The sequence below is a fragment of the Sceloporus occidentalis genome, unplaced genomic scaffold (assembly GCF_023333645.1).
Source record: "Sceloporus occidentalis isolate IW3139 unplaced genomic scaffold, rSceOcc1.0.p SCAF_22, whole genome shotgun sequence".
NCBI lineage: Eukaryota > Metazoa > Chordata > Lepidosauria > Squamata > Phrynosomatidae > Sceloporus > Sceloporus occidentalis.
Genome location: NW_028317002.1, coordinates 8,545,897 through 8,561,812, shown reverse-complemented (window position 1 = coordinate 8,561,812; position 15,916 = coordinate 8,545,897). Strand labels below are relative to the sequence as shown.

The following is a 15,916-nucleotide window of genomic DNA, read 5'->3' as shown; positions in this document are numbered from 1 at the left end:
CATCAATTAGCTTATATGTCATGCAATCCTTTTTGTTGTGTGTCTGTGTGTGGTGAGTGTGTGCAGTTGGATGGTGGGTTGTTGGGCATCTGCTGTCCGTTGTGTATATTCATCTGACATGGCACACTCCATGTTTACCAGAAGCCAGACTTTGTTATCCTACTACAGCTCCCACCGCATCTACCCAGGTTAAAGACGGCTCTTCCTGCGCTAACTGTTCTTTCGTTGCCGTTTCATTTGTAGCTGTTGTCATCCTTTTTTGCATTTAAGTGAATTCTTTGTTGTTTTTTTTCTGTATTAGGCTATGGATTTTGGATTGGCGCATATACAAGAGGAAGTGCCGCTTATGTTTTTGATGCTGTCATCCGTCATCTGGAGTTCAAGACAAATTCATTGCTAAACGCTACCATGCCTCAGAGCAGAGGAAAGGAAGCTATAGTAAGAGGTAGACACATGTATTTTATTTACTGTAACAAATGAATGGAAATACATTACTGGTACAAAGCTTTTCTGTTCTCTTTGATCGGTGGAAGACGTGATATATGGCCATACAACAAACCAAGTGATAACCGTACAGTCAGGGGGTACAATATGGCTCACACTCGGTTACGTGTAGAATACATTTCACATTCACTACATATGTATATGTGGTGTCATTCGCATGATATGTCCCAAGGAAACGCGTAATGGGGATTTGACTACAGGTTGAGGCATCAGCTCTTTGACTGACAGTTGCCTTTTGCTACACCAGGCTTTGGGTTTCATGTTGAGCACTCGGGACAAGATACGCCTCTAAATCTTTCGAAGCTCCAATGTGAAGCTTGTAAATGTACTTTATGGTATCCTGGCCTACAATGGAAGAGGCAGCAGTAAAACACAGATGGGCGAGGGAGGAGGCGCTGGAAACCCTTTCATCTTGTGCAGATGTACAGATTCTGTGCACATCACCTGGCCTGGAATCTGGGAAAACATTAGGAGTTTTCTTTTAGTCTGGCAGTGTCGATCTCGCAGAAGCACAGAGGGGATCCTCTATTTTTCTTTTGCACAATCTTTATCTTTTTTACAACTTTGTTGACTCCCCCCCCCCACATATTTGAAGTTGGCTACTCTTGTTGCATTGAAATTGCCGTCTAATGAAATCTCATATCCACTTGATATCGAGATGGTTTTCCTTTTCCAGACGGCGCGGCACCAGGTTGTAGTTTCTCTGTTCAGGTAAGCCGTATGTGAGACTGTTACACTTCGCTTGTGTTTTTAAAGTCTGGCTGGTTAAGAGTTAAATGTTTAACTTAGTGTCCTCGGCTGAATTACACTAGTTTCATTTTTAACAATGTAGTTTGCTAAATATAAACCAATTCTAGATTTGTTTTCTTTCTTTCGTGCACTTTTACCGTCTATAATAAGATAAGATGGCATAGTACCTGCATATTATGATATAGTGCAGTAGAAATGTTCATATAAAGGTTAATGTAAGCTTTATATTGTAGTTCTGTAGCCTATTCTTGATGATCCCACAGTGTGAACCGTCTATAATGGTAGATTTTATTATATATTAATATTATTATTTCATATAATAATCACACTTTTTTATTGTCTCCTATAACATTAAACTTGTGGGCATTGCTCCTTAAAGAGTGCTGATTCTATGTTTCTTTGCTTGATAATATAGTTTCATAGGCACTATTTATCTGAGAGATATGCAGAAGACGCTGGTGTTTCATGTAAAAGTATATATAAAAAAAATATAACAAAATAAACCCTGCCTCACTAGCCCAGTATGACGACGTAGACAGATGCTCTAGAAGAAGGCTGAGAATTATGGCGACGTTTCTTCTGCTCCTCACTGCTACCATAGGCAACATAAGTATATTAGAAGCATTAGCAACAGCATTCCTGCAGACTTACGGACGAAGAATGTGATTGACGACCGTTTATACTATAGTTTTAAAGCTGTCCAACTCTGTTCTTGGAGGCGCTCAGACCCATGTCAGCATTACGTATAATAATATGTACTCATCGTAGACACAAAGTCTTTATTACGTGCTTAATTACACTGCTCCTGGGGTGTCTGATGCTGAATTCTATGCATATAATAACCCCCCTACATTTATGAAACAGAAGAAAGAAGTAATCTATCTAACCTAAAAGCTTATATGTCAGCTTTACGTTTAAAGTATTAACATCTTCATAGAAGTCATGGTTTTTTTATCCAGTGGGTCGGGTCACCATCGCCACAGTCTTGCTTTGGCTTAGTGGCTGAATACGTTCTGAAGGCATTCCCGTGGAAACTGTTTGGTAAAGGTAGTACCTGATCCTGCCCTCGTATAGCTTGCGTCTCTGTAGAAGAGTTTGCGTTAGAAAGCGATTTCTATTCGGACAGGGATGCAGCGAGCGGTTTCCGAAGTCGCCCACCTCCTGGGTGCTCGTGATAGAATCGCATTGTCCCGCCTAATTACTAGAACTGCTGGAGAGAAGTCAATGAACTCACTTTGGGTGGTTTTATATTATCCCAGTGGGTATCCTAGCTGCACATATCATCACCGTGTGCATGTTATGGGTATATCTAATATTTCTCTGTGCCTTATGTTTGTCACCCCATTCCCTCAAGATTGTAAGCTTGCGAGCAGGGCTCTCTCCACCTAATGGGTCGGTTTGTCTTAGTCTTGTCATAACCCTTGAATATATGGATTGTAAGAAGCGCTCTGGAAATTGTTGCCGCTATATAAATAAAAGATGATAATAATATTGCTTGATTTCTGCGTGGTGTATCCTGGGGAGATCTTGCCAACTGTGTCTATATTCTGTACTTAACACTTTATCTGGTCTTTTATTTGTTTATCACTATTTAAGGGTTATATACAAAGGCTGAATAATGGTATAGGATGTATGCACACTGTATTTTAAATATAGCAGAGAGTTAGGTCCCCCCTGCTTACAAATGATAAATTGGGGCCACTCATTGCACATTTGGCTTTGTAAACTCAGTGCATTCCTCGTTGTTTATTACACATTTCCCCTTTGTATAGCGGTGCAAGGTATCGGAACCCGAAGAATACACGATATCGCCGATCCCCTATTCAGAATAGACAGCCTCCTGTTTCCAGTCCCATCTCTGGAGAAATCACGGCTGCGGTTGTTATAGCGAGTCTGGGAATTTCGCCAATTTGAAGGTTGTGACCCTACTTTTCTGGGTCGTTTGTCAGAAATAGAGATAACCCCTGTGTCGTTTTCACTTTACTAATGTATAGTTTATGATACAAACAGTCTTTCAAGGGCAGTTGCGCAATAGAGTGCATCCACCTTCCTGCACCAGGCACAAAGCGAATGGGGAATGTGGTGTGAGTTTTATGGGGGCTTTACAATTGCCATGAGTGGTCTCTTCCACTGCTTTGTGGTTTTTTTATTCATTTATGGCGGCAATTTGTTCTGCCTAAGTGGATTTTGTTTGCTGTAAAGGGCATTTTCCCTCTCCCTTTCCTTTATCACTTTAAGGAGTTTTCCAATGTTTTTGTAGCTGGTCTGTCCATAAATTATGCATTCATGTGATTTTTCTGTTTCTTTTTTTTTGGGCATAGTTTAGAGGGTAAACGAACTTATAAACACACCGCTCAACGATGAGGTTATCTACTACTTACCAGTGGTTTATGATGTTCAAAGGACGTTTAACAGTGTGTTTGATTGAAGCAGAGTTTGCCCACCTTCTGATCCCATTGACGAGTATTACTCCGCGTACATGTTAAATATTGGGAGACAGATATGGTTCCCCTGATCTATGGACCATAGGTGGCAGCCCTGAATCTCTGAGGTATTTTGTCCCTGACAGTGTTTGTCTCGTTATAACGCTCCTGATCGGGGCTGGACAAATCACAGCAGCCAGAAGGTCATGACTCCTAGGTTTTTATATCTGGCTCCTAAGTTTTTATACCATTTTATATTGCTCTCTAGGGATGAAAGTCGCCCTGGGGCGACAAGCTGGTAATTGTGTTTGTTGTAACCCTCGTCCACCTCATTGTTAAAATATATATATAAATTATGGCCAGAGTCTTGGCGTTACAATCTCATTGGTCCGTTTGGGTTTCTCATTCCGTGTCTGGGTGTTTAGCGGTACCTACATTCCTGTCTGTCCCTAAATTGCAGGCAGATTCCTCCATGGAGAAGTGAATGTGTCAGTCTTTGTAAGTAACCATTAGTGAGATGAGATTTATTGCCGGAGGAGGTTCTTACTTGGATTAGTTGCCTTTTATGTCCAAGGAGACTGAGATACGTATTTGTTAATTAGGTTTACTAGAGGAATATTCCGTTTTGGGTTTTTTTGTTAGTAGGCAGTGATTGTTGCTGTCGAAGTACTCTCCCAATTACAGTGTGTTCTGGTGGACAGTAATGTGAATACAGCAGATCATTACCATGCTCTACGTTAATTATGGAGAATAAAAATCTTGCTAACGAGGTGATGTGACTAGAATGTTTTTGGTGGAAGTACACAAAGGGTTCTAGGCTGCGCTTTGCAGAAATAGCAATGGCTGTGGTTATAGCAGCACGCTGAAGGGCCATATGGCAGCGTGTTAGCAAATATATACATACTAGAAAGCCTATACAATCACAAACATGTGAGCCCTCTAACTGAACAGCTTAGAACCGACTTCAAAGACATGGGAAGTTTCATCTGAAACATCAAAATCACATGATTACAAGCAGAGCTCCTCCTGATCCTAACACAGCTAACGCTTAAAAGCGGACTTCAAGCCTCTATTTAACCCCTTCAGTCCCATGGGGTTTTTGGTACCACAAGTCCTGGAGCAATTTTGCCATTTTTACGAAGAGAGATAGAGCTTTCTTTTGATACCATAGTTAGATGATTAGCTGAAAATTTAGGATGAGAAATTGAGTAAACACTCGTGAAAAATTAGGGGAAAAAAACCACCTAATTTGTTTTATAAGTTTTCCCTCTGAATCCTCACAAAATTAGCTAAAGTGATGGAAAATCCCCTCCAGCTTTATCAATTGAGGTGTCCTGATTTCGGAAATACCTAATTTATATAGATAGATTTTCCATACTTTCCCAGCACTTATAAGGAAGATACTATAAGGTGTACATTATTCATAGAATTTTTATGCTTATGGTTTAACAGGTTTGGGGGTTGTGACTGGGGGCAGGAGGGTTATACTTTTCAAATGTTGTAAGGGTTTTGTTTTTTTTTCTGGTGTCTGTAGATGAGTGCTTAATAATATTTCTTTTTTTTATTATCTTTTGCATTTTTTTTATTTATTTTAATGCACTGTTAGTGCAGTATGGTTAGAGGTCCTCTTAGGGACCTCTTGAACTTGTTATTAATGCCACTTAGCTCACTTTATTTTAATTTTTTCTAATTATTGTATTATTTTAGTGATTTTTTTTTAAAAAAATCACTAACAATTTTTTTTTCTTTTCATATGTTCAAATAAGAGGCTTCAAAATTTAGCAGACATATGTTCTTTTTCACTATCCATAAAGTGTTTTAATAATTAAACCCATCCCTTGGACTGTTTCACAAATTACCGACAAAAGTGCCGTGTGGTTAAGGCAAAATTTCCTTAAACCAGATTTTTCCATTCTGATAATGGCGGGCATAAAATAAACGCCTTACAATTACCGAGCACAAAGATGCCAAAAAATACATCTAACCAGAACCTGGGCAATGCATGCCGGTGCTTCTTTGTCCTCACTGTAATAATCATTTCTTAATACAGGCTTTTCAGGTGATGTGGTAAAATCTATAATTTCCTTCGGAAATCCTATATATGCCCTGCATAGATGCTGATTAGATTTGTAAAAGGTAATGTACCCATATTCTCCCTTTTCTGGAGTAGAAAATAATTTGTTGAAATATGTCAAATAATGTCATCTGCCAGTAGAAGAACTTTGCATTTAATACCCAAATATTGGTAATTGTGTCAGGATTAATAAACATCGGCTGTAGGATTTTTGTCTTAAAAGAGGATGTTGAAACTGCTGAATTAATATGACGCTCGTTATGTTTTTTTGTCAATATCGCAAAGTCTATTTTAGCTGGAGCTTCAATGCGTGGTTTTGTTTGGATCTGCTCTTTTGTTGTTAAGTATGGTCATAAAGATAACGCGCTCCTTTGTCTTACAGGAAGCTAATGTAGAGACTAACGTTTAAAAAAGAGGAGGAAAACGGCCTTCGTTACAGGACAGTTCTGTGTAAGAGGTGCCGCCATTATGAAGACCAATATGAAAAGAACAGCAAAAGGTAACTGTCCGTTACGAGCCTCACTGTAACAATAATTCCCTGAATAGTGGGGGAAGATAGGCTATGTTGGTTCATTCTCCATATAAAGTTCATTCATGAAAAAGGAACTGCTGCCCAAAATTGTTCTTTTTTTTTTAATGCCACAATAATTTGAGGTTTACAACAATTTCCCTACGTAAAAAGTGAAAACTGTTATGGTTGTCTCCTGCACTTATAGCAAAACTACGTAATCCCTAGAAAAATGTGACTGGTTGCCCTGACCTCTGGCGCTAAAAGGGTTAATACCCTAGCCCTGTCCTTGTTTGCACTTCTAGCCATGCCTTTAGCCTGTCTAGCCCTCCCTCGCGCATGGCTGGCCCTAAAAAGGGAGAGCTGTTGGTAGCCATTGCTGGGAAGTTATCAGGCGGTAATTGTATAATGTTTCACTAAGGCTGGCGGGGGCAGAACTCTATTCATCATGATGCTGGAATAAAGTTATTTGCAAATGTAATCATAAAGAACTGTAAGGCACTACGAAACAAATACATGGCCGTAAGTATTGTACGTAACCCGGATTATGTGGGGGTTTTTTTTTAGTACGTTGTGTCATTTTAACACCTCCCTCCCATCCCCCTTTGAAGTGGAATCATTTGAGTCCATGTCGTGGAATCTCACTGGTAGTTGTGAAATACTTATTGGTTGATGTGTGAACTCTTCTGGCACTCAACTCTGCCATGTGTACACAAGCTATACCAAAATGAGATATAATATCTGATATCAGAAGGAAGCAGTTGGCAGCTGGGTTTTCTCCCCTCTCTTTCACTTCCCTACGCTTAGAGATTTACTAGACCTAGCCTGATGGATTCTTACTGTGTTTTCCTTACCCCGTGTGCAGGGGGCATAATAGAATAACCGTAATTACAATGTCCCCTGCTGCTAAGCTGTGACTCCAGCTGATGATGGAAGCGTTAAAGTAAGAAGACTAGGAAATGTCCATCACCAACCCAGTTTTAAATGTTTGTACTGCGCAGGTTATAGACTGGCTATCCTCAGCTGTCCTAAAGCTTAGTTACAAGTGCCTACGTGTTTAAACATCCGAATGTATGGGGGGAGGGGGTTCCATGTCTTCTTCCCTCTGGTTTAGTAGGGGATTTTAGTGACACCCTGTTTTTCATTTTGTTGCTGTGCTTGTCATTCAGCTCGTGGGATATGCTGGCAAATTGTTTCAATAATCTTTTTAAAATTAAAAGTACATTTACTTGATCTTTCTTGTAATGGCATTTAATACAGATAAAAATCTATAAAATTGGCACGCCTGTATAGTCTGAAATCTAGTGAGCGAGCTATTGAGTCTGTTTCAGTTGTCTTTCTTTCACAAAGACGTTGCAAGGCGGCTCTGAACAGATCTCATTTCTGTGTGTGATTTAGATACCAAAGATGCTAACAAAGGAAAAAATGGGATAATCCATCATGGAAACGGCAGTCCGTCAAATACTGGTATGTATTTGGAAATAGGAGATAAGAGCACTTGTCATACCCAATATTCAAGTCCACAACAATATGTATAACTATGTGTTTTACACATCCCCGTGTAAAAAAAGTAAAGCCAAAAAGTATAATGTAACAGACACCTGGTGCCATGACTTACTCTGGGGCCTAGGCCTTCCAAACCTTCTATGGGACAGCAGCTCCTGTGCCGGATTTCTGGAAATCCGGGCTGCCTGGTGCATCACTTTTCAATAGGCAGTTTGGGAGATCTCCTTGAGGTAGGTCAAGGTGGATAGCGGGGAGCGCTGCCTTGGGTCAGTCTTAGGGCATCAGCTCCCATAAACACGTGCCTGCCTGTCTATACATCTGATCTGAATGTAGTGATGTCCGGATCATGAACGAATCGTTCATTTGATCCGAATCTTTTTAGTGATCCGGATGAATCGGTTCAGTTGACTCATTTGTAGCAGTTCAGTCTGTGAATCATGCAGTTGTAACCTGCATGTAGCAGTTGTTACAGCTCATTAATTCACTGAGGAACGATGACTCAGAGTCAGAGAGTCATTCAAAGATTCGAATGATTCATATGATTCAAATGATTCGGATTTTACAGGGATTCGAATCTTACAGAGATTCGAATCATTCAGATAATATCACCATACTTTTATAAGTAAATACATTAATAATCACTGCCCCCAGGATTATGGTTATGGTTATGGTTAATGGGGTATTTAGGGTTAATTTAGGGGCAGTTATGCTTAATGGGGTGTTTAGGGTTAATTTAGGGGCAGTTATGCTTAATGGGGTGTTTAGGGTTAATTTAGGGGCAGTTATGCTTAATGGGGTGTTAAGAGTTAATTTAATGCTGAGGGTTAATTTAATTAATTTCATAAAGTTAACTTAAGGTGCAGTTGCAGGTAAAGGGGAATGTAAATCCTGGGGGGCAGTGATTATTAATGTATCTATTATAAAAGTATGGTGATATTCTCTCATGTTTCGAATCCCAATGAAGGCAGAGAGTCGTAAGATCCGAATCTTTGAACGACTCCCTGCCTTCATTGACATCACTCGAGTAGGCAGCCAGGAGGGTTCATTGACTAATGAAAGGGGTGGGGACAATCGTTAGTGTGCCTGCACGGAGGTACTGGGTAACAGTAACGCCTGTGAGTCACACTGAGTGATCCGAAGATTCGGATCATGAATCGGATCATTTCAACTCGTTCACTGAAATGATCCGAACTTCCCATCTGAATAATGGCTATGTGCAGGAAAGCTAGAACTTATTGTGTGCTCTCACTTGCTTCTGAGTAGGTGACTGGTGATGTGTGTGAAATGGACTTGGATAGATGTGGCCGTGATTTTATACTAAAGTAATGTTTTTGTTAGTTTGGTGTCCACTGTAGACTTAAATGATAAGCCAATTGTCTAAAAGGCAGAGACATTGTATAACTAGCCAGTGGCTGGACACATTAACCCATCTCCCGATGCCTGTCACACACTGAAGCCCAAGCAGCAGCTACCAGGGGAATGTCGAACAGTGAAGTACTACTTGTTTAGCTGAGATAGATATAAATTGCTACTAATCCCTGATGATATTGGCACCAACTGTCCCATTAAAGTGCTACTTGGTCAATTATTTTTAAAAAAACTTAAGCAATGATTGCTCACCTGGTCTTCAATACTCTTGTAGCAAAATTGTCTCTCCTGCTTCCTGTGTAAATATCCCGTATGGTGCAGCATTTCAAATGCAGCCAGATGTTGCCCCATATTTGGTTTTCTGTCACGGGCATATCTAGTATCTGTTATCTTTGTCTAAATGGAGCTTTATCTTCATCTCAGAATTCTGTGAGGCCAGAATTCAGCATTACAGGCAAAGCATACATTGGGGAATATGTACAAGTTAAAGGACTACTTCATCATATGCTCACCCACCCCTATTTTCTAACGTATTGGGTAAATTAGAGGATTTTTACCAGGGATTATTGGATTAGTTTTGCAATTCTCTGATACTCTGGTGGCACCCTGTCCTTTTTTCATTGTGACATTGACACAGTTTTGGTCTACTCCATCAAGCAAGATGGTTGAGGGATCCTTTTCCTCTCAGGAAAGTTCTTCTGCACCAGGGTCCAGTATTCCATCCACACCCGGAAGTTCTAGACTTATCCGAGTGGAGGGCGAGAGGAGACCTCTGTCAAAACGAAAATGTTTTCTTCTGCAGTTGTGGCTAATCTTTCTAAAACGGGCCACCGCACTGAAGTATAACAAAATCCAGAGAGTTTTGTCATCCTGGTGCTCCAGAAAGCACCTCTCGTGTTATTTTAGAGCCCCCCCCCCCAATAAATCAGTTAATTTGTGTCTTAAATTAGAGGATGGTTTGTGTCTTTAGAATGTTTTATAAATTGAAATCCTGACACAGGATTGTTGCTTTTCAGTACATCCAAGGCGATGTGATAGTAATAGGTTATAAATAAACCGTTCATTTAGCGGCTTGCAGTCCAAGTTTTATTTGTATTTAAACGGCATGGTATGATTTAGGAATATTTTGTGTGGATCACTCATTTTAACGCATAACATTTGATACCGTCTTTCTTCCCCCAATTAGGATCTTTTAACTGGGATGAATACTTGAAGGAGACTGGCTCTGTGGCTGCACCCTCTCATTGTTTCAGACAGGTACACAATAACAATTACAATAGGTGCAGCCTCACGTTCTCTGTTAGCTTCCCATCTTTTGTGGCTTGACCAGTGACCTTTTCCTATATTCTATGTGTTGTCCAGCTGTAAAGTAGGGTGTAAGGACTATCTGTTTAAAATTACAACATTTCTGCAAAATATTAATACATGGAATAAAATACACTTCAATCTCCCCTTATGTGAATATGTAATACCAGTATATAACACATGGTGGCGACATAGCAGACTGCATGCTGAGAATGTAAAATTGTCAGATATTATTATTATTCTTTATTTCTAAAGCGCCGACAGATTCTGCAGCGCTGTGCAAGGTGAAAAGTTTACAGATAATGACAGGTACAATACAACAATTGACATACAGATACAAGAGGAATCTAGATTGATTGACTTTTAATTTAATTGTTTTGTATCATCTTCTATTTAATATTCACTACTGATGTCACTGACGCATAATGGTAACATTTCATGTTAAAGTCTTCTTAAAGCAAATAGTAGTGATTTAAACATTGACAACACTTTGTCACCTGGAAAACAGTATATTTACTAGATATTCAGAATCCTGTTGACATCTATCAATTGGTTGTTATTATATATAAATATATATGTGTGTGACCTGTTGAGATTATACACTTCTATAGGGCATCAGAGATGTTTCCTGGGAAAGTCTTTGAAAGGCTAATCCAGTTCCTTGTTTCACAGCAGCAAGACTGATGATCTTATTCACTTTTCATATGAATTGAAGAGTAATGCAAACAATGATTTCCCCTGGTGTGTCTACCTAATTTTCCTTTTTATTTATTTATAGTGAAGCACATATTATGTGATTACTTTTGACTGTCCAATTTCTGTATGAAACACCCAGAAACCAAAATATTAAATATTATTTGCATAGCTCGAGCATATTTTGCGTTCCTTTGTCACACAAAAGCAGATTTTGTAAGCTTGTTTAAGCAGGGCCCTGTCAAAGTCAAATTGCTATGTTATGAACTTATTATCTCCTGTTTACCCATCGTATAGCGCTGTAGAATATGATATATATATATATATATATATATGATATATACATATGCACATATATATTTTGTGTACAGAGTTTTATGGCAGGCCCACTCACTGTTTTGAAACATCAACACTAGTGGGAGCTCTTAGCCAACTATCTGTTCTGAGTAGACGCCATAGTGTTCCCAATAATATAATAATAACCAGACTATTGCTTCTTTAATTGGTTGGAGAGGTAATGTGCGGATATGCAGAGTACCTTTTCTTTGCTGTGTTAGCGCAGGAAGCCTCTAGACACTAAGCGTTGTGTTTGCTGAGATGATAGCAGTAAACCTTCAGCCAAAAGGAAGTCGTACACAGTATAAAAAAAGAGAAATAGTTAAAATACATATGAATTTAAAAAGAAGCATAGATTTCTGTAGCTGAAAGTAGAGAAAGCAGTTTTCTCTCCCATTGTGTTTTTAAATCCCTATTGGTTTTATGCAATAGTACAAGTTAGACAACAATTTCTGTTTCCTGACAATTTCATTTTGGATGAAAATCGGGGTCTTTTTACTTTTTTACTCAGAAAAGAAGTTTGGTGTTGTTTACGGCAACTTTCACATTCTCTCACACTCTCATTTACTCTCTCATTCAAGCTCTCACGCTCTCTCCCGTAATGTCTCCATGTCCCTGTCTCTCTGTGCTGTGCAGCTCCGCTTCTTATCTTCCATATTCTTGTTCTTCCGTCCACTGCTCTAAATGAAATCCAATATTTTTTGGATTTTTTCTTTTGTTCACTCACTTTACATTTACATTTTGTTAAATTATGAAAACCTATTAACATTTAATATATAAATATAATTAAAACTCCCTCTTATTTTACCTGGTTTCCACGGACATTGATCAGTCTCAAAAACGTCTGCAGCGTGTATGGTGCTCACTTCCACTGTGGCAACCTACCATATCACCATACCAGCTTAACACAAAATTAGAGTTTTTCTCTGCAGCTAGGGATGATCATACCCATTATACAATTATTATAGCTAAAATATATTTTATAGCCCTACTTTTCCTGGTAGCCGGACTACACTTCCCATGACAAAGTCCCTTTCCTGTTTTCAATAAATCTTAAGCATTATCTGCTATGGTCCATGTGTTTATCTTTTAATTTGACAAAGACATGTTTCCACACGTATCTTTAACTGAGATTATTATTTTACAAAATGTTCCTCTCTGTAGTTCAGGACTCCACCAAGCAATGATTTTAAAGTTGGCATGAAACTGGAAGCCCACGATCCCCGAAACGTTACCTCTGTGTGTATAGCCACTGTTATAGGGATAACAGGAGCTCGGCTACGATTACGACTGGATGGAAGTGATGATAAGAATGACTTTTGGAGGTTGGTGGACTCTGCCGACATACAGCACGTTGGTACCTGTGAGAAGAAGGGAGATATGCTCCAGCCCCCTCTGGGTGAGTATAATGAATGAAAGTATGCTTATTCCTACACGTGTACGGCCATAGGTCATGTTGCTTTCTACATTTGCCGAGACTGCCGACTCTCGTTAAGTAACTACTTAAGAGATATTGTTTAGGAGATTATTTGGGAATACAGCTTAAGAGGCCTATTGGCCATATCCATCTTTTCAAGTGCACGGTCCCTTTCTTCGTAACCTTCACGACCTCGTTGAGCCTTGATGCTCATCCTTTGTTAAAATATAAAAATATGGTAGCAATGCTATATAATCACTTATTACAAGCCCAACTGGGTGGTTAACAATGAGCCATTGTATCAATTTCCACAGGCAGTATGATAAGGAGTCAGGGTATTTGACTAGGACTGAGATAACAGATCTAGAACAAATGCAAATAGTGAATATACAGCTTCCTGAAAACATGAAATGAAAGCACTAGAACTATTTAACCCCTTAATGACAAAGCCCGTACATGTACGGGGGTCAAAATGCATTGTTTTCAATGGGTTTAGGGACCGCCCATTGTCCTTAAGGGGTTAAAAAAGAATAAAACCAGCACAATGTTTTGAAAACTCATTTTTATATCTGATACTAGTAATTAAAAAATGTGGACGTTGCTTCTTATATTTGATACAAGACCTTGGAGTATATTGTTCAGGAAGAAGGGCAACAAAAATGGACACTAGGGAAATACAGAACGTATTTATGACCACAAAAATAATGAATGTATAAGTATATTTAAGAGCTAATGATATGTTAGTGTCAGACTAAACAATAACATTTTAAATTGTGAAACACCAGACTTTAAGTGGCATTGGTTTGCGAGCAGGACTCTCTCCACCTAATGTATCGGTTTGTCTTAGCCCATCAATTCTCATCTTGTCATACCCCTTGAATATATGTATTGTATTAAGGGCTGCGTAAATTGTGGGCGCTATATCAATAAAACATAATAATAATTGGTTCCTAGCTTAAGTTATTCCCCAAGTGCTTCTTTTTGGGATCCAAATCCCCTGTCCCTCTTCCCTCACATGATGTTCCTCTTTTCCTCCTAGTGATTGCTGGGTATATATCAAAGTGTTTTATGGCCCTAAGGGTTATGTGTACAGAGATGTTATAAATATGGTTTTAAACTTAATATAGTCATGTTATCCTAAGAGAAGATGGCGCCTTTAGTAAAATATGATGCCGCTTTGGGGGGTAATGTAGAATAGATGTTAGGTCACAAGCTTCTCGGGAGCTTAGAGAACTCTTCCACAGATGTTTCTGAATAAAGGTATTCATTTTGTCTAAATTAAAATATTTAAATAAAGTAATTATTTTATTCTTTCTTACTCAATCTCATAAGTAGGTATTAATAGATCACCAAGTAACACAAGAAGTCTAGGTATAAAGACCTGTCTGTAACCATACTTGCTAAAAGAATACGGCCCCTGCCTGGCCATGTTGGATGTTGGGAGGTATGGGTAAGCGTATCCAGTTTATTTTACATTGTTTATTGCACTTACTTAGGATTTCGGATGAATGCATCCTCTTGGCCAATGTTTCTATTGAAAACTCTAAACGGAGCTGAGATGGCCCCAGCGTCGTGCTTTAAAAAGGTAAAAAAAAGAAATTTTTAGAAATCTGCACATGTTAAAATTTAAGCTGGTGAATAATGTACTTTATGGTACTCTAGTTGTGAAAAATATAACACCACAAAGTCTTACAAAGTAGTTGCCTTGTAGCTTTTGCTAATCTGCAAAATTGGTAAGGCAGCATGGTGAGTAGTAGAAGAACAATCGCGCAGACTATTCTTTCAATATCACTGAGGTTTGCTTCATAATTTTAGCAGAAATGGAAAACACTCATTGCACCTAAATGATAGTTTTAGAGAATTAATAAACCTGTAATACCTTGGGAGGCAATTTTCCTTCTCACTCTTCACTTCCTGCTGTGTCCTAAATCCGCCGATTGTCCATGAAGCACATAGACAAATGATAGTCCATGAAGCACATAGACAAACGCGCTTCCTCCAAGCATTTGACTTCTTTATGGTCCTGTTGCATGTTGGTACCTGCAACTTTTAAGAAAGAATGATGAGCTATACGGGGGTTTTGTCAAACTTATGAATGTATGATATCGCAGACGATTGTGCTTCAGATTTTAATACAATCGATCGTGTTCTAGGAACCACAGAAACCATCTCAAAATTTCTTCAAGACTGGAATGAAATTGGAAGCTGTGGACCGAAAAAACCCGTACTTAATCTGCCCAGCTACAATTGGCGATGTGAAAGGTGACGAAGTATTTATTACGTTTGACGGATGGAGAGGCGCATTTGATTACTGGTGCAAATATGACTCGCGGGACGTCTTTCCGGTTGGATGGTGCAGCTTGACTGGAGATTCATTGCAGCCACCTGGAAACAGTGGTAAGTCGTCATCACTTGCCAAGGTGTTTGTGGCAGTGTCGTATTGTAATGCTTCAGGTTATTATGTGATATTCTCCGTTTGGTACAGGACCGCAATGTATTGTGACTAATTGCAGCACTGACATTGAGGACAAGTATTGCACACTCCCTTTGTTTTCTCTTCTAGCTGCGAAGTTCAGGGTTGCGCCTTTTGTGGGACCTGTCCTTGCCAGTGGCAATCCGTCTAGCTGATGTCGGAACTGAAAAGGCGACAGCATAATAAGAAAGAGATAAAAAAGGGAACAGTAGGGAATCTGTACAATATGCCATTTAGTCTGATCTCATTCTAGCGGTATTAGAAACACAGTCCATTAAGCCAATCAAATCTAAAATATTGTGTTCCAATACCATCATATATATATATATAATCATGAAAAATGTGCTTTGTGCATTGAATGCATAGTAGTATCATGTTATTATAGAATATAGCCAATATTCTTCTAAACGTTTTCATTCTGTAAAAGCACCCCCAGTTGTCCTTGCATCCTGAAATGAGAAATTGCCATACTTGACTTTACAGTTTTAACTTCTTTATGTCATTAGGGCCAATAATGGCAGACTGCTCCAGCAAGAAGGTCTGGGCATGTCTTGTATAA

General features: G+C 39.1%; 1 protein-coding gene across 1 annotated transcript in view; it reads left to right on the top strand.

Annotated features, from left to right (window-relative positions):
• The first annotated feature begins 6,231 nt into the window (after window positions 1–6,231).
• The window catches only part of LOC149300961 (sex comb on midleg-like protein 2), a 28,253-nt gene continuing 18,568 nt past the window's right edge, over window positions 6,232–15,916 (top strand). The window contains exons 1-5 of the mRNA XM_089484553.1: window positions 6,232–6,250; window positions 10,320–10,390; window positions 12,632–12,866; window positions 14,381–14,469; window positions 15,038–15,281. Coding sequence (XP_089340679.1) covers window positions 6,232–6,250; window positions 10,320–10,390; window positions 12,632–12,866; window positions 14,381–14,469; window positions 15,038–15,281 — 658 coding nt within the window. The remainder of the gene's footprint in view (window positions 6,251–10,319; window positions 10,391–12,631; window positions 12,867–14,380; window positions 14,470–15,037; window positions 15,282–15,916) is intronic.